This window comes from Vidua macroura, chromosome 7 (assembly GCF_024509145.1).
Source record: "Vidua macroura isolate BioBank_ID:100142 chromosome 7, ASM2450914v1, whole genome shotgun sequence".
Lineage (NCBI taxonomy): Eukaryota > Metazoa > Chordata > Aves > Passeriformes > Viduidae > Vidua > Vidua macroura.
This window is the reverse complement of record NC_071577.1, coordinates 5152305-5172079: the sequence shown is the minus strand read 5'-3', so window position 1 is coordinate 5172079 and position 19775 is coordinate 5152305. Positions and strand designations below refer to the sequence as shown.

The 19775-nt window shown below is 40.5% G+C and overlaps 1 protein-coding gene across 4 annotated transcripts in view; it reads right to left on the bottom strand.

Annotated features, from left to right (window-relative positions):
* Window positions 1-19775, bottom strand: part of BARD1 (BRCA1 associated RING domain 1) — a 52921-nt gene that overhangs the window by 16205 nt on the left and 16941 nt on the right. For 3 of the 4 annotated variants that reach the window (XM_053983121.1, XM_053983122.1, XM_053983123.1), the window contains exons 5-9: window positions 17572-17652; window positions 16707-16879; window positions 9643-9751; window positions 7982-8117; window positions 6881-6973 (exon numbers count right to left, since the gene is read on the bottom strand). In XM_053983121.1, coding sequence (XP_053839096.1) covers window positions 6881-6973; window positions 7982-8117; window positions 9643-9751; window positions 16707-16879; window positions 17572-17652 — 592 coding nt within the window. Of the gene's footprint in view, window positions 1-6069; window positions 6120-6880; window positions 6974-7981; window positions 8118-9642; window positions 9752-16706; window positions 16880-17571; window positions 17653-19775 lie in introns of those variants that run through there. The other variant, XM_053983124.1, reaches the window with a different exon arrangement.

The window sequence follows — 19775 nt, the reverse complement described above, 5'->3', positions numbered from 1 at the left end:
ACACAAAGGATGTGTTTTCCACATAGCATAAAGAGCCAAGAGCATAAATTCTCAGTGCCCAGGTATTTTCCTTCCACATAAATATTTCAAGAGATGACATCTGGGCCTACATACACACCCTTTCATGGAGCAACAGACCCTCTGGGGTTTTTTGGTGATGGAAAAACAGTACATTTTCAATTAGTGAACATATTTTTCATACAAGATCTAGAAGGAGAACTTGTTCTGCCACGTGGGTGTCAGCAGCAACCAGTGTCTGAGGAAGGTGCTTACAACACTGAGGGAAACAGTCAAGGATTATCTATCCATGGAGGAAGAATTCCTGACTAAACAAGGAAAGCAAAAGAATATAAGTGATGGAAACCAGTATGGCCTTTAACTGCAGATTTGTTCAGACTGATTTGTTGCCAAGTGGCTCCTTTCTCCTCAATGACTCCTGCATGCTACAGAGTTTGTATTAAAGAACTAAGGAAGTCAAGTATCAGAACAAAAAAAGAAACAAAAGGAAAACATGCCCCTGTTCTCATATTTAAGATAAAATGACAGAGGGCTCAAGCTGTTTTTATACCTAATTCCATATTGATTTGTCTAAACAAAAGGTTATTCTCCTGTTCTTTTTCACCCCCTCTCCACACAAAACTTTGTGTCAGGCCACAACTTGCTTCTAGCTCTCTAAATCTCCATTATCATTTTCAGGTGCAGTGAATCCTGTTGGATGCAATAGCCCAAGTGAGGTTCTCAAAGACAGCATAATCAGCTCTGGTTGTGTTATGGTGTCATTTGGAAGCAGCAGGAATGTACAAGTTTCACCATTCTTCCAGGAGACAGTACAACCAACCACAAGATGATTGTGTGCTAAAAACAGTAATATCCCAATTTCACACTTGAGAGTAGGGAAACAAGCAGAAGATTAGAGCACACTGCAGACCCTTCCACCCTGTTTTTTTGGTTTGGTTTTTTTGGGTGTTTTTTTTTTTTTTTTTTTACTGCTAGAGATTTTATTTTCTGTGAAAATTGAGTACTAAGTTGAATCCGTTCAGTATAGCCCAGGTCTTTTCCTTCAGTAGGCATTAATTTTAAAACTGTTAAGATGTGTAAGTGACTGGATAACAAGACAGTTCACTTTTAATGGTCTCTTCATCCAACTCGGTATCATCCTGATTAAGAGGACATATAAAAGAAAATAAAACTCTATACTTTACTCACAGGAATATCAGTCTGCTACTTTTACAGGAAGTTTTCCAGAAGTTCTTTTGACCTTTCATTACTTAAGTCAAAATTCCCCTTCAATTTCAAACAGGAGCCATGTTTAATTGACTCCCCAAACTCCTGAGATCAGACTCTCATTTCCCTAGCACTACACTGAAAAGCCACCAGTGAGAACCTGATGCCAAGGCATTGGTCAAATGAATGGACTGAAAAAAAGAATTGCTATTATCCTAATTTAAAAAAATTACCAGGATGACATCTCCCTTCTGAAACTGAGATGGCCACCTTAAGTACTTATGCAAAAAAATGTTCAAAACGGGACAAAGGAAGTTTCTGAAAATGGAAGGGAACCTAAACTTACTTTTGAGAAGAAACCTGTAATTTTAGGAGGAGGCAGGGATCAGGGTTGTGTTGTTTTCCTCCACACTTTCACAGTCTGTGCATTCATGACCAGCAAGCCTGACTAAAAATCTAGTCTGTTCTGTTTTAACATAAGACCATTCAACCTGCACAGGATCTCAGCCAATCTTGATTTACTCCTTAATACTACTGCCAAGAAGAGCTCTGGACCATCTAAATTTGAGGTTGTTCAGGTTTATCCATGTTCTTGAAGAGAAGAGGGGATTATTACAACTACATGTTAAAGGCCCTTTAGTTTAATCTCAGTAGCTGGATCAATCACCCAAAAAAGGGCAAGACTTGCAGGAATGCAAGTGGCATTTCAACTCTCATGGAGCAGAGCTGCCTTGCAGTGCCAAGGTCAGTGTGCAAGCACTGATGGGGAAAGCTGGTCTGACACAACACCATTGTGGGGCCAGGTCCCATTGGCACAGGGGTCATGTAGAGTTCTGCCCTAGAAATACAGAACATCACAAGCTCCAAAGCCTCTTAAAGAGCTGATTTCACACCTGCAAGTTTTAGGTATAAACAAGGTCATTTGTACCAAATTTTAGCAAACCTCAAGCCTGCACTGAAGTCCCTAGAAAACATGGCAGAACTAAGTTTTAGCTTAATGCATCCACATTTAGCTTGGTGCCACCACATTTGGCACACAGAGCACTGCTCATTTTTTCCCCCTGATTAACAAGATCAGTAAAGCATCACCACCTACACTGATCCTGATTACCTGAGCAGCTGCCCCTGCCTTCTCACATTTGAGATCTAAGGAGCAAGCAGGTTAACAGGGTGTCCACTCTAATTGACCTGTGATACAAGTGCAGCTGCTAGTACTGGAAATAAAAGAAATCATGATTTGCAAAATTTAAGATCAGAGCTCTCTAATCCTTATTCATGTAAGTCTTATTGGTTTGTAATGAAACTAACTGCATCAGCAAAAACAATTTAAAGAGAATGAAGTACAAAAAAAACCTGGTTGCCAAGAACAAGTTGTAATCACCCACAGATACCCAAGGGTATCTCTCAGTAACTCAATTAGCCTTAGTGGAGTTTTGTTGGATTTGCATTAATAAAGCAAAGAGCAGGGGTTAGTCCCAAAAATCTCTTAGAATGGCTAAAAGTAATTTAGGAATACATGATAGCAACAAAGAAGATGAAATACTACACATCCAAGATCTAGTAGAGAGTGCAACTGATACTTCCTTAGCTCAGTCTGCACTGGGTTTTAAAACTTACATACAGATTGAGTAAAGCCTGGTGGGATTTTTTTTTTTCCTAGGAAAGGAAGAAATCTGGACTGAGAGAAAGCTTTAGGGGAATTTGGCATGGCTGGCTTCAATTTGTTTTCATAAACAGCATTATTGGCCTCTACTACAGCAAAGAATTTTTACACTGTCTCTTATATGCTTATAAACTGACTTCAGACACAGATTTCCATGGAGTGAGGTAGAGATCTCATTGGTGAAACAAGAGCAGTCTGTTTCCTCATCACACAAACGACACAAGATCTGCAGAGACTGCAGTGCATCTGCTTAAGCATGGTAACTTACAAGTTAATCCAGGTGGTATTTATTGAACACAATGGAACAGATGCTTAGGAAGTCCTGAAACCTTCCCAGAAGCTGGGAGCATGTGATTTGAAAATCGGAGCCCCAGGTGTCCTATCTTCTTTGGAAAGAAACACTGCTGACCACAGCAGTTTTCTAGAGTGATCAAAGTGACTGGAGGTAGCCCTTCCTAAGGAAGGTGAAATTCCCCCAGGAGTGTTCATCCTCTGGATCCTATCACAGGCTTTTTAAAAAGTGAGGTTCTATTTCCTATCCTCTTCCTTACAAAGGGCTTCCTTAATGCCATGTTTTCTTCAAACCAGAAGTGAGCTAGAACAAAGGCCTCCACAAATACAGAAAACTGAGTACCTGGATGACACAGAACAGAGGGAGCTTTGGAAAGACCAAGGTTTCCTTTTCTTCTAGACCTTATTTCAAACCAACCCACTGCCAATCTCTGCAGACACCACACTGAAGATATTCTCACTCCCATTTTCTCCTCTGCAAACCCCAGCAGCTTCAGAGTGTAAAACTGTGAGCTCCTTTCCAGCAGGTGCAGACACTGTGGGAGTGCAAAGTTCAGTCCCTGCTGGTTTGAAGCACTGCCCTCAGTTGCACACCCAATACAACCAGAAGCTGCACTTTGGAGAGTTCTAAAGATTCTCAGAGCTATGAGTCCTTTTGTAGGAGGCAGCTGAAGGAAGTTTCCATGTACAAAAAGAGCATGAAACTCTAGTGATCAGAAGTTTTGGGTGTTTCAAGGAGGGAGGGCTTTGCTGAGAATCAGCCAGTTACCTAAAAGATGTTTTTGCATGAAAGAGACAGTCCAGCCTGAGGAGCAGTCAGCTCAAGCTGCTTTGCACTCCTCTGCTCTAATAGCCTAAACAAGGATGGGCATAGAAAATTCAGAAAGATGTTTTCACCTTGAAATGTCAGTCATGCAGTCCCCTAGCTCTTCCAGTCAACTCCCTGTTGTTGTGAGTCCTTACAGGAAAAGCAGTCTTTTCTGCCTCCTTATAATGATCAGAGCTAAATCATTGCTGCCGCTTTCAGGTAAGCAAAGCAGAGGAAGGAATGAGCAATCAGATGTTTAAAATTCTGCCAGACATTTCACTGCCAGGACTGACACGAGCTTGTTTCAATGCATATCATTACTGAGATCATTTTTCATTCCCTGCTTTAACAGTTGACAATAACTTTAAGAAAAAAAACAAGCTGAAAAGCTATTAAAGACTTCTGCTGGTTTTAATTACACTGTTCTATGCTCCACATAAAGCTTAGAGGAAATACAGTGATACTTGAATCTTTGTCTCAGCCCACTTGCAGAAGGATAATGACTCGCCACTTCGTGCCCTATTACCATCCCAGAAATAATAAAGGCAATAAAATAATGAAACCACTGAAAGATATGGCCAAGGGCAAGGAGCACTGTGGCAACACTGCCTCCATTCAATTCTGTGCTGCCTTGGAAGTGGATGTACTGCTGACAGTGTGCTATATAGAGAAAAGGTGGAAAAGCAACTGGTAACATGAAATTTTTCTTCTGTGAAGATCTAATATTGCTCAGTGGCGACATCCTTTCATCCTGATCTCCCACCTGAGGACAAAAGGCAACCCCAAAACTCAGGATACATACTTAAATCTTGGCTCTCCTCAAACACTGCTGGAAAATTCCACATTGCCTCTCTACCAATATGAAAGGATGCTGGACCTGTGTGTATGGACACATGGAAACAGGAGTATCACAGAAGCAACCAAGAGAAGGAAACAGCTGTTTATGAGAGAGAGATTCACAGCCTGCTGTTACAGAAGAGTTAACATAAGAGACTCTCAAATGAAATACTGTTTTTGCAAGCTTGTGATGTTTTTTTAGAAGTGGTATAATGTGTAGGCTATAAATATAACTGTAGGGATAACAGTCAAATGCAGTTTACCTTGTAGTAAAAAAAATTCAAACACTCCCTTATGCATAGTCAGCATTTCATTAAGTGCCTCACTGAGCTTTGTTTTTTTCAAATATTTTAGTGAATTTTTTCAACATGAATTCACTTTAAGTGAATAGTTTAGAACAGTGAACTGTAAACAACAACTTAAATTTATTATATAACCAGAAAATGCACATACTTTTGGAAGTTTATTTGCATCACATTTAAGGAAACTTATCCAAATAGAAGTCAAAAAGCCACGATAAGTGGTAATGAAAAGGAAAAGCAAGGACCTCTTTTTCCTAGACAAATGTTCCATCAGCAGGAGTCCCATTATTTGTTATAACAATCTTTAACTTGTAATGACTCTGAAGAAGACTGATAACAGACTGGTGGGAACAGATGGAGTGGTGCTGTTAATTACAGGCACTTAGCTGCATCAGACCCCATGAGTTATTGCTAACATTTCCCACTAGGGAGGAGAATCACTTGCTTTAAGTAGTATGTTGCTTACTAAGCTGGGAGCATTAGCAGTCAGGATTGTATTAATCAGTACCAACAACAAAATAAAACTCAACTGTGAAAAAAACCCATTAAAAATTCCCTGAATAACCCCTGGACTATCTTTTTTTTTTTTCCCCCAATCACTTCTAAATATGAACGTTCTTCCATGAAGATTTAAATTCGGGTCTCACTAATGAAATCTCCCTACCACTCAGATGTTTTCTCAGCATCTGACTAGCAGGAAGATGAAATGAAATAAAGGAAGCATGTAGGATAGAATGTATTCACTCTGGGCTGAGTGAAGCCAAGAATCTGCCAGGGGATTCACCACAGAAACAGGGTGTTCAGTCTTGAAAAAAAAAAAAAAAGCATGGAACAAACTGTCTGGAAGCCAAATGAACACCTTGAGTCCAGTGTCCAACCTGATGCTGTGCTTTGGGTTGCAGCTTCTGAGGCTTTGCACAGTGTCTTCATAAACATTAGTGCCCAGGCCATTAAAGAATCCTTACGTTCTGATGTTTAGTCACATAGTAGAAAACTGGAATGAAATCTGTCTGTAAGTTTTCCATGTAATTAACTCATTTGTAGTGTACTTATTAGCTAAAGGAACTTAGCCATAAAGGTCAAGGGGAAGAAGATGGGTTTTGCAACTACTGTGAAAGCAGATACTAAGAAATACATCAGAATAAATAAATAAACTCAAAATTTAGGGTCTAAGTCCACAGAACAGCTGTATAAAAAAGCATGCATTGTATAAACACAAATTACAGACTGCATGAAACATGATTTGCATGCTAACTTGGGTTAGAAGTTAACAACCTCCAATAGATCTCAGTTTGTCTGTAAACATAAGCTCACTTCCCACAGGCCTTGAGCACATATCCCAAGCAAGCTAAAGCCTCCTCTCAATTTCAATGCAAACTGCTCATAACAAATCCTAGAATTCAATAAAACCCTTCCTTCTCTCCCAGGGTATCTTCCATAATCTTCCAAATCAGTCTTAATGTAGCAATGAAAAAATTTACTCCCTACTGATACTTAGGCTATGATCTATCCAACACACCTAATGATGAAATGCGCTCATCATAAGCAAGTAGTAGTTATAGTTAATGAAATACATGATTATAAAGTTATGATTGAATTTTTTGTCATTAATGAGATTTGAAAACAATCCCTTGCACTTTGTGTCAAGATAGCATTGATACTAGGGCAGTTGTTGGAAAAAAATAAGTTTCTCTAGAATCCCATCTACAATTTCTGTTTAAACACCCCAAGGAATGCCACATATTTAATACTTACATTCAAACTTGAGGACCCAGCATCCAGTCAGAACAGCCATCATGCATTTGACAGTAGTTGGCATTGGAACATCAGGGATAACAAGATGAGTTACTAGGAGAAAGATTACATCAGTAAAACTAAAAGAACAGAAAAATCAGAACCATGCCTGGCTGAAAAGCAATCAATCATTATTTAAAGAATAGCAGACTATAATAATTTATCAGCCACTCCTTCCAGCACAAGGAGGTGATTTTTGAGACTATGATCCGAGTTAGTAGAAGAGCTATTAGAAATTTTGTGGGTTTCAACATACACTTGCTGTGAAAAAGGAAGCTCATGGTTTTATAGTTCTACACTAACACTTAAATCTTCAGATGAGGCTCCAGTTTATAGGATAGCATTTTTTTTCCAATCCTTTTAGAGTTATATTTAACTCTGACAGGAATCTTACTACAGGATCTCACTGCTTTAATACAAAGCAAACAGAACTCTACTCCAAATTCTGGAGTAGTAATCCAGAAGTGAAAGATGGCAGCGGGAAATTACCTTAGCATTTTGTTCACAAGCACTCCAAAGAAAAACAGGAGGGATTAAGATAATATTCCTGTCCTCAATGAGGGGAAAAGAACTCCACCAAACCCCATAATTTGGGCTCACCAATCTTAATGAAGAACAAAATCTAAAGGAAGGCGGCATGTGAGAAGACATGTAAACTTTCAGCCAATGCCATGCTCTTTTCTCAAGGCTCACCTGCCCAAGGCTCACTTCTGGAGAGTAAAAACTTTACAAGATGTCTCACACGGGCAGAGACCTTAAAGTTGGTAAAAGGGGCGTAAAGAGAATAGGTCTCTGAGGAGACTTTGGGATTTTAAATAACAGACAATAAACTGCCAAACTGTGGCTCCCCCAGAAACTTCCTGCCTTGATAGCCAGATAAGCTTTATATGTGTTTACATGCAAAACACACCATCACTCCACTGCAGCTACAACTCGGGGATTTCAGAAACTGCACTCCCCAGGAGTGATAAAAAGCCCTGTTGCAGGTAGTATCTTAAACGATAAAGTGCAGAACTGTAGTCATTTATATTTGGACAGAGACATCTCAACAGGACTCCATACCTCTGCTGTTAAATTCAGTGCACCTCTGGGCCTTCAGGACTGTTGCTAATTTGTTCAGCAATTTCTGCTGCTCCACACTAAGACTGCTCCCCAGTATACCAAGGGGTCCATTTCTTGGCTGGCTGGAGCTCAGTGCCTGCGTGAACAGAAAATTCTGCAATAAGCTGAGTACTTGGGAACATAAGGAAAGCAACTTATTTATTGGACAGCTTTCTTTTTCAAGAATAAGCATTTTGAAACACAATTCATGGCAAGCTGAGTGGACAGGGTCCATGAATAAATCTCCATGTAACAAATCAGCTCCACAGGTAAAAAGCTTCACATTAGAGGTACTTCATTTAGCTTATGCAAGGTACCAAAACACCTCATGGATCAGTTTTTCCTCCCTTGCCCTCTTTGGTGCTTTTTAAACACACTGGGGTGTACACATAGAGCAGGTTGAGCACTGTGTAAACAGCTTGGCAGACCGCAGTGTTGAAAGAGAATAAAAATCCCAATTAAGTAGTAAAACCTCCTACTTTTAGCAAAGTATTAACAACAGATATGGTATTGAGTAACCTATATAATTAATATCTGCATATCCTTTTAGTAAAAGTCCCTAACACTTTACCTTGTAAGCAACCAATGCTTAAGTTGGATTTTTGATGTGGATAATATTAATGCAAAGTAAGAGGAGCTTTATGCTGACATGGGTAGGATACTTCAGCTCCTGGATTTTGCTAAACCCTCCAGATTGCACAGCACAGACACACCTTTGAGATCCAGTTACCCCACCGCCTCAGGCTCTGGATCAAGTCATCCATGTGAGCCAGCAGCCATCCCATGGCACAAACTCACCCCAAAACAAATGCAAATACCAAAATGGTTTGTTTGGCACAGATGAGCTACATCTTACATTTGCTGCAGGTGGAAGGAACAGCCACATTAGTCCTGGTTTAGCTGCAACAGTTTAGTTTTGGCCACTGGGTACCTTGTGACCTCAATGAGGAGGGATCATTGCAGGCTGTAGGGGCTGGAGTAGATAAGGGCTGCTTTTATCAGCCAGGTCAGCTTGATCCTCCTCCATTAGGAAGCACAAAGCATTTTATAACACAGTAACTTTTAAAGTCTGAGTACCTGATTCTGGTTACAAGTCCTGAGAAACCTTTGTCCAAAGGAAGAGAAAAACAAAAACTCCAGAACAATCTCCCAAAAGCTATTTTCTACTGCTGAGCTGATATTGCCATTGTTGGACAAAGGATGATAGTGGAACAGCCTTTTAAAGGCACACAAAAAGCACATGGAACAAAGACTGCTGCTGCCTGCAGACAGTTTGGAAAGCAGAACAAATTTAGATATGCAGAAAAATAACATCAACAGCAAAATTCAAGCACTGATACTTGAGGAATAACACAGGCTTGTTCTCCAATAATAAAACCACATTACAAGAAACATCTTTTGTCTTCCCACATAAAGTTGTAACACAGAACTCCATAGCTTGTCAGTGTTCCACATACATCCTAGAAGTATTGTCCAAGACAGCTTCCCAGCCTATTTTAAATCTCCCTGTAAGGGAGGTGATGTACTGTACTTACATCCAAGCCTCCAATATTTAAAGGAAGAACTCATGGCTTGTTTTGTTAAAAAGCAAAACACAAAAACAAACCCACACAGACATTTACCTCAGAGGGCTGGTTAAGTGAAAATGATTCATTCTTCACTGGTAACATTAGCACAGATTTCATCTTTTTGCTTTCTGCATAGTCCACAGGCCGCAGACCAAATATATTACTGGCAAAACAAGCACAGATGGGTTTAAGTAAATAAAATGTGACTTGATTCTTAACTAACCAGGCATATTAGCTGGGTAGCTTTCCCTCCCACTTTCTTATTAATATGTAATTTCAGCTAAAAGCACAAAGCTTCAAGTAAGAATTGCATCCAAGACAGATGGATACTGAATTACAAGCTGTTGCATTCGGCTGAGGAGTAAGGGATGTTCAGAGCAGAATGTTCAGTTAAATAAACCACAGTCCCTATTAAACTGTCTCAAGATGCACTTTGCTATCATTTGCAAGACCCAGAAATTTCAGCTTTAATCTTTCATTGCAGTCATATAACCAAGAAATGTATTTTTGGCTTATCCATTTGCCATAAAAGACATGTCAGAAGACTCTCTGTAGTGTATTAAACATGGGAGCTTGATGTGGTAGTGCTTTTATGGGAAAAGTTATCTGCTTCCTACTTGGGAACCACAGCTCCCTTGCACTTCCAAAATCTGAGTGTGCATTTCATTTTCCCTCAGTGTACTGTTCCACAGAACACATTATAGCCAATTCTGTCAGATTTTAGTTGGTTTGCCAATTTTCTTCAAAGCTATTGATTTGCAGGTGGCACCTCATAGTTATTAATTGTGCTTCCAGACTGATTTCCTCTTTTAGCACTCCTCAGACAGGGGTGATTGCTATAAACACATCAAACTCAGCCATGGCTTCAATTTCTTCTTCACACAACTTTGCTGCTGCAGGACAGTAGTGAGGGGATGAAAGCCTGAAACTGCAGAACAGGTATCATTGCCATTAGCAAACAGGAGCCTCTGCCAGCACTCTGGGGAAATATTCTGCTTGTGAGAATAATGGCCATTGCAGCTGATCCTCTTATGTTCACCTCACGAAGCTCTGGCTCTCCAAAGGCACAATAAGAGCTCGTTATGGAGGGGAAGCTTGTCATGAGAACAAAGCCCTGACTCAATGTCTGAAACCTGGCAAGCTTAGTCATCAAACAATGAAACATTTAAAGAGGTCATAGGACCACTGCAGCTTTGAAGAGCTCTCTCTTGGCCGCACATTTTTGTGCAGAGTAGGAATCCAGGAAGCTTTACAGGGAATTCCACATAAGGCCATAACCCAATTCAGCCCAAAGAGAAGCTCAAATTATTAAATCTCCACTCTGACTTAACTAGGAGGCTTTGGCCAGCGCTAAGCTGAAAGATGAGTCTGACCTCAGCACCCTTCCATACCCCTGGCTAAGCACTGCTCACTAACACAGCCCCTGGGGAAAACAACAATCCACACAAATCCCCCACAGAAGAGTCCAGGATGGTATTTTACACTATTACCAATCCCAAGCTCTTCTGTGCTACTAATGAGCACAGTGCAGGCATAATACAAACTCTGCAGACTGAAAGACAGTTGGTTAAATCTCTGCCCAGGCCTGGGAGTTGCAGCCCATTAAATATTGTCATGCTGTTCCTCCTTTGTCATGCATCATCAGGGTAGCTCTTGCCCTTTCTTTAAATAAGGCCAATATTCAACTCAAACTGCTGCAAGATAAAGTTCCTTTGAACAGTGCATCCAGAGAGGAGGGGAAATATATAAACATATCATCAAACACCCCAAAAGTCACTTTTAGACTAGTTGGCTGACCTTTCACTGTGAGCTAAGCAGAGGGAGGGGGGGAATCCCTGCATGTCCGTAGTAGAGATTTGGGAGTGCTTTTCACTCCAAAGGCACAGTAAGGGTCTTGACTGTTGGAAAAAACTCATGAATGTTTACCACAGAAAAATACACAGACCACCCCAGTTAAATACAGAACATTTTTTGCCAATTGAACTGCACAAATACGAGCTCCAGGTCCTCCTTCTGTATTCACTTACCATTTTCTCCTACAGTTTTAAGCTTTAGTTGCTTCTTACTAGAGTATTGTGATATGCTGTCCCGTCATTATTCAGCATTGAAGAATGAAGGGCTATTTATTGCATGTTAAGGTGGCATAGTAAAATTGTGACAAACTTTGGAGCTGAGGTCTGAAAAAGGAACACCAGCACAAGAGATGGTTTAAGAGTTTAGAATATTTGCAACTAAACAGATTGTTGAGCTTAAGGAGAGTGTGAAAATGTAGCTGAAACAGGAGAAAAGAGGTTTTACATAATAAAAACCAATACCAGGAACACATCCTAACAACAGATTTTTAAGTAGGATAGTGCTGTAATTTACTTTTCAAAGAGAAAGGATGAAAACTATATTTGTACTTTTTTAGTAAGGCAGAGGAATGAGAAACAAAAGCTTTAGGGAAATGGTGCTCACATCCATCTTTATCCAACCCAGCTGAACAAGGGAAATCATTCACTTTGTTCTAAGATGAATTTTTACCCAATATTCAAAACCAAATTAGACATGCACATTACACCCACCCTAACACACAAAGAGTGTTTTCAGAAATACCAATAACTCTGTGTGCTCCTCCTACAAATCTGGGTTTGTTGGGAATGGGTCCAGTGCACATGATGAGTTCCACACTCAACAGGAAGATACAATTGTTTCTGTTAGAGAGAAATCAGTGAGGTGCTTAAACTGGAATACAAGGTCCCCAAGGCATCCTTCTTTCTACCAGAAGGCAAGTGGGCTTTCTGGAAGTTTTTTTTTTCAAACATTCCAGAGTCAGATGTACATTTGGGTGCAAGCAGCCTCCTGTTAGCCAGTCAACAAGTAGGGGGCTGTTACAGCTGGAACAAATCCAATCCAGGAGTAAGATGGCTGTGCTGAGAACAAAGAGGACTCCAGTGAAGAGCAACTCAACCAAATCATCTGAGTATGATTTTCCATGAAATGACATAGTACTTTGTAATTCTTTGTAATCAGGACTTCTAAGCAGCTCCACAAACCAAGTTTTGTGCCAGCCCCACAAAAGAGTTCAGTAGTGAATGGACATCCTGCAGCCAGGTCTCTAACTTCCAGACCACTAACTCCCATGTGGAAATCTGACTGGCTCAGGGCTCTCCAGGCAGCACCTGGATCTTGAGAATGTGCTAAGTAGAAACCTTTCCTGAACCTGACAGAGGGAAGAAAACCTAATGTGTGTAGCCAGAAAGACCATCTGAAATATCCAAACAGAGCCAGGATTTTAATTAACCTAATGTCAGCAGGAAGTTCAACACACTCCTCTCACTTAGGCAGCAAAGACCTGCACTATCTTGACTCAGAAGAATGATATCAGTGCTATGGGTCTAATGCCTCCTGGAATGACTGTAGGTTATAATCATTTTTGTCCCTGTGCCATTCATAATTGAGGACCATGGTCTAGCCCTAAGCATTCCTACAGGTTTGTTCAGAGTCAGACTCACAACCACTACACCCAAAAAACCAGAGCAAGACGACAGTTTTTACTAATGCTAAACTTACTGTGCATGAAGCACTGGAAAGACAGCCCATTTGAGTGAAAGCATTTAGGAAGTACTGTGAAATTGCAAATGCACAGATCTAATTTTTCAAATCACTTGGCTTGCTGTGAAGCAAAGAAAAAAGAATTCAAGCATGTTGAAAAAAAGCCATAAAAATAAAAATTAGTTATGTGCAGGAGATTAATGTAAAAAAATTAACAAGACCAGTAGGACAATTAATAGGTCCACTGGTTCATGTCGTATTTTTCATTTGTAGCTTGTATCTCTCCCAATCAGGGAAAACTTCAATGAAGTTGTGGACAACTGAAGTGCCATGACTATTAAATCTCACAGATTTCCAAAAAGAAATTTTGCCAAGGAATAAGGAAATCCCAGGATTAATTTCTGGCAAAAGAAGAAGCCCTAATCTGTTCTTGCTTGGTCCAAAAGATATGTGGCTGCTTCCTGTTATATAGAGCTATTTCTTAATGCACTACAAGTTAACATGAAAGGAGAAAAACACAGCCTGAAAGGCACTTGGAATGTGCCCACTTGATGGGTTTGTGAATATCTGATATCTAAATCTGAAATGGCAAAGTCTCAGCTCTTTGGATAGGGTTGTACCTTACCCACTGAGGTCTCCCAGGAAGCACCTGTAGCTGCTCCCAGATAAATCCTACATCCCTCCACAGACCAGTGAGTCTTACCTGCCTTTGGATCTGCTGTCAGTCATTACTGCACACCTTTAAAATAAATTTTACCTGGCACAACTGAGTATCATGCTAAATTTCCAAACTACTGCTCTAAGCAGGCTGTTCAATGCAAGCTCTGTTTTTGTTCCAGTAGATTAACTCTTCAACACACAAGGGACATTAAGACACAAAACTGAGTTAATTCTACTGTTAAGACAGCAGCAAGACATCAGTCACTCGTGTGAGGTTTCACACTCTATTTCATGGTGTCCCAAGTAACATTTGAATGCATTTGTCATGTTCACATTTTACTTAGCTTAGCTAAAGTAAAACACTGAAGTAACCACAGTGAACTAATCAAACTTTCCTCCCCGCTCCTGTGAGATACAGAAGAATCATTTCATCCCACCACATTAAGGAGAGCCCTCTCCTTGGCTGAAAGTTAATTCATTGTAAGCCTGAAGAGCCTACAAAAGGACTAGAAAGGGTTTTATACAACAAAGAGAAAAAAAAAAAGTGAACTATAATTAGACCAATTTATCCGTTTGATAAAATTGGTTTGGTATAGTCTTAGCTCACACACTGCACACCTCTCAAGGCACTCCTCAAGAAAATAAGCCTTGGAGATGCAAGTTCTACTCATCACTGCTTCAATTTCTACTGTAAAGAACGTAAAATAATCATGTGAAGGTGAGCATTAAGTACAAAGAGACCAATTACAACTAGCCATAATGAAATGAATTGTAATTGCACCATGTTAAGTGATCAGCCTGTTCTCATCTCCTGATTTCAGAACTGTGGTCAGCGCTTTCAGAGATCTAGGAAAAAATGTCACTGAAGAAAAAAAACAAGCTTCTTGTCAGATGTGACTCCATTATAAGGGTATCTGCATCCACTAGGAAAACAGAATTAATTAAATGAAAAAGAATTAACCTTCTATATGCAAGAAGGTTCAACTCTACTTACCTAGCCAAATCCAACCACTGCTTAATTAGGACTACAGCTGGCAGAGGCAGTGGCTGCAAAAACACCCACTAAGATTTGCAAAGTTATGATCCAGGGAAAGATCACAGCACCATTCACTGCTGGATGCTATTGGGGCACAGGAGGGAAGGGAGGCATGAGGCATTCTCAGGAGTCTCAGACACTGGTTTTGTTTCTATTGTTTCTTGACAGTGTTTGGAAGAGGTCAGCAGAGCAAGCCTGAACACTTGGCTTCTATATCTATTTTTCTGTGGCTCTAATGCTCTCTGTAAAAATAGGTGAGGGAAAACCCCAACCCCTTTCCATCATCAGAGCAATTGCAATGCACATGGTGGCATTTCAGTCAGAGATAGAGAGCCTGCACAGAAGACCTGGAAGTTATTCCAGGAGGGATGGACAGGACTGAATTTGTGCCATGGCACCAAGACAAATCACACAAAGATTAATGGCAGCTACATTTGTTCTCAGTGATTTCAACTGAACATTATCTACATTCAAGTGAAAAGTTAAAGCAGGGCTTAAGGTTTACATAAATCTCCCCTTCCCTGATTAAAAAGCTTCTGCTTCAACAGAGTCATGTTTGCTCAGGTAGAATGAGCTGAAAGAGGTTCAGCTTGACCTCTGTTTGTGTGAGCACATGCAGCAGAGACCAAGGCTAACAGGAGCCCTGCAGAGTCCATGGCTGGCATTTGGAGCCTGGGCTGTGCAAATCCAAGCTGAAACCCTGCCACAACCTCACAGCAAAGCTGTTGGCTGTGCTTTCAAACATCAGACAAACACATGGTAAGTGTGATACAACCAGCTCCTCACATTCAAGAGGCTTGAAAATCTCTGAAGCTGTCAGCTTTTCCAGATGCACTGGTCCTTGCTGCTCAAGAACAATGTGAAGATCAACTGATCCTTGTTTTACTTTTCCATACTGAAGTCTTGAGTCGAGTGGAAGTCTTGTTGCTTTGTTTTGGCTTTGTCTTGTTGTTTTTTAAACTCTAATATATTCAAGATTAGGACTTTATGAAAACCCTGTGCTTTCCCACAAAGCACCTTAATTCTGTAAGCTTCATGAGTGTGAATATTGAGAGCTGAAGTGATTAAGCTGAACTTGTTTATGCTTCTTCATGTGGCTGCCACAGAAACTTCATCCTGTTGTGTTTCTATACGCAAACACTCTCCTATTGACAACTGGCACTGGACTCAAATTTATACACAACTCAAATTTATACAAACAGGCCCTGGCACAACAACAGCACAACACCTAAAATTACATTTAGTGCCCGGAATACTAACAGGCTGCAGGGTTATTCACAGACTGAAAGATTCTTTAGCACCTCCTATACACAAATGCCAAAATCTTCAGGAGACTTACCTGTATAGAAGAGTCAACTGAAAAATATGTAATTTTTCTTTTTTTTTTTTTTTTAATTAAAGGCTACCAAGGATTAGTGCTTTGATCCAGAAAGGCAAAAATGAAAATTCTCAAACCTCAGCCTAGGTGTATGTCATTTGTAAAAACATAAGACACTGGAGCAAAATGCCTTCTGCTACCAAGTAGTGTAGTAAAAGAGACAAAAAACAGCTGTAGCAGTTCAAAACTCATCTAGCTCAGCATCTTAGAGCTGACAGCAGCTATAACAAGATGCCAACAGGAAAGTGTAAGATCAGGGTGAGCATATGTTGTTACTTTCCTCTCCAGTACTCCAGCTATCTGTGACTCGGGCGTCCTCAGAAAAGCTTAGGACAAAACCAAAAGGAGACAAAACACCCACCTGGTAAGCACAGCAGAGCACACATTTAACACCCACCCCCTCACTTCATATAAACCACATTTATCACTAGCTCCGTTTCATATTCACGTAACACCCACTCTGGATGCTGTAGCGGTGGGAAATGCCAGCAGCACTCCCCGTGTACTCACACGGCATCGCGGGAGGCGCCGTGCAGGAGCAGCAGCTCCACGATGGCCACGTGCCCGTTCCTGGCGGCGTCGTGCAGCGGCGAGTCGTTCTGGTAGCCCGTGGTGTTCACCAGCGCCCGGTGCTGCAGCAGCAGCTCCACCACCGCCCTGTGCCCGTGGTTACACGCCTCGTGCTGGGTGGGAAAAGCCACGGGGGGAACTCAGGTGAAGCAGAACTCACAGGAGGACTCCTCTCATGGCAGCTCGTTCACTTTCAAGCACCCCGCAGATGGCCGGGGAAGATGATGCAAGGATACTGCATTACATTCCTAACAGGAATTTACCTGGAAACCCAGCACTGACAAAAAGCCCTGAGAAGAACTGAACAAAGGCCAACTGTGTGCAAATTAGACCACAGGGAACAAAACCCTCCAGATTACAGGCTATCAGGAGTATTCTGTAGGAGAGGAAGAAGTCATGGTTGAAAAGAACCTTTTGTTTATTTTCTGTAATTCAATCGAGCAATTTTTTCACTCCACTACTTGATATATTTTCAAACCACTGAGGACATTAGGAACCCATTAAATACAACATTGTTTGAATTGATCATTTTCGAGTTATGCTAGTTGTGTTTTCTGCATTTGCAGAGTCACAGGCTGATCGATTTCGTGGCCTGTCCTACACCCCAGCAAAGGAGAATGACACCTGGGCAGGTCAGTGATTGCTGATGAATTCTTTTAACCTTGTTTATCATCACTTCTTCACTTTGATATTTTAGCTCCCTTCACACACATTTAGGTGACAGAGAATTATGTAGAGAGGAATTGAGGGATGAAGGGAAATCTGATTAGAAGACAGATGACAGAAAGAAGCCTTCAACACTCACCAGTGGTGTCCAGCCAGCATTATCTTTGACATTGGGATCTGCCCCATTTTTCAGCAGCTGCTCCACAGCTGCTAAGTCACCCTACACAAGGAAAACACCAGTTATGAAAAGGTAATTAAGAAAATACAGAGATACAACACAAATTTCAGAGATGCACAATTATAAATTTAGCTGCAATAAAAATGTAATGATATAAGCCTTCCATGTAGATATTGTCAGGATAACAAAAGCTCAACTGATCTGGAGACCACAGTTAATCATTACTGTTCATTTAAAACCACCCACACATTTTACACAGATACATATCTCCAGATAAAAACTATGCATGTAACAGAGTTAATTCAAAATAAATGGAAACATTTGTGCTAATTGCAATCTGTCCACTACAGTCAAACTGCAAGGATTAAAGTCTGGAACATTTATTGAGAATTTCCTCGTCCTTCAGACTGGTTTTTTTTCCAACCTAATTTAAATAACTGTCTGAAAACATAGGTGAAATAAATTAATAAGCCTGACAAGCTTCTAGAAATTGGTTTTCCACGAAAGGAAGAGTTTTATTTAACACTGCAATTACTACTTTATGTTGAATCTCACTGACACTTTCTCTGACAGTTATCTACCAAAATAGTTTTAATTTGCTTTATGGAAAAATGCTATACTCAGCTTTCACTGTAAGCAAGGAGGTGTGGAAAGGGTGGAAACTGATGCAGAGCCTAAGGAAAAGAGGATGAATAGAGATGAGGCAAAGGAAACAAAAGGGCAGAATTTGTGAATCAGAGGTTTTGACACCCTGAAAAGCAAAGTTGGCAATAAAACTGGAGCACATCCAGCTGCAGCTATAAATAGGTAAGAAGGTGCCTGTGGAAGCTGAGGCAAGGAGATCTCTGCAGTGCAGGCCTCAATTCTTATTATTTTAGGCAAAATGAAGTGTTTCAAGGCAACTGCTGACACTTTGCCTAGACCAGGGTACTGAGATCCCAGGTGAAGAGACTATTAATATATAAACTGGGACGTAGCCCTTGCCAAGGCCAAATATACAATATAAAAAAAGATCTGAAAGACAGAAATTTAATCCATGATATATATCAAGTTCAATGCCTTTAAGTAGTGGAAAGTCAAGGAATGCCTAGGTGCTACTCACAGCAAGCCTTGGAAAAGGTGAGAATATTATATTAAGCTTTAAATACAATAAAAACAAACTTAATCCGATTTTGCTATCAAGAAACTCTTTGAAAAAACAATACAGCTTTAATCTTTACTCTAAATTAGAAAAAATATTAAGACAGACTGCTCTGCAAAAATAAGTACAGCAAGCAACAACTGTAAACTCAAAATTCACCGAAATAAATGCTGATACTCACTGGCTTTACAACCATCAAGCAAATTAAGACATCAGAGATAAATTTCATGCGTTATATTCACAATCTGGATGTCCCAGCAAAATGTTATCTTTCAAAGCAATTAAAGGATTCTAGCAGCAGCATATTCTTTATGGTTGCAAGGTAACAGACATACATCAAACCTGGAGTTATTCAGAGGCAGCCAAGACAGTGCTCAGCATTAAGATCCTTCCCGACAGAGAGAACACACAATTATCTATAATGAGCAAGAGCTGAGCTTATCATTTAAAGTTCAGTTTGCAAACATGTACTGCAAAGGGTTTGACATTTCAGGAGTACTGCTTTAAAGCAGGAAGCACAGCTAATAATTTGTGTGGGCATCAGATACTATCACAGCTTTTCAGATCAGTTATGTGAGCATTGATTTGTGAAACATTGCTGCGGCTTCATCAAAGGAAATGTTGCTGGTGTGGACACCAGCACTGACAACACCCCCTGACTTAAATCCAGGCTCACGTCAAAATTAGAAAATTGATGTTTTGCTGCTTACAGAAGATAAATATTGTCATCATGTCATCTGTAAATGGAACCTGCTCCCTCCACCCAGCACCGAGCACTGAGAGTGACAGCAAGGAGGGAAAGCTGTCATGAGCTGTGCAGTGACTGGATGGGCGCTGCCAATCAGGATTACAAGAGAGATGTTAACAAAACAGAGCCAGGAGAATGTGCCTTTTGTGTCCTCAGAGGCTCTTCCCTCAGTCACCATAAGGTGATCATTTAGCTAAAAAAAGAAGATGAAATTTCAAGTGGCAGATCATTAATAGACATGTTATCAAGTCCCTCCTGCAAGCAGGACCACAATCA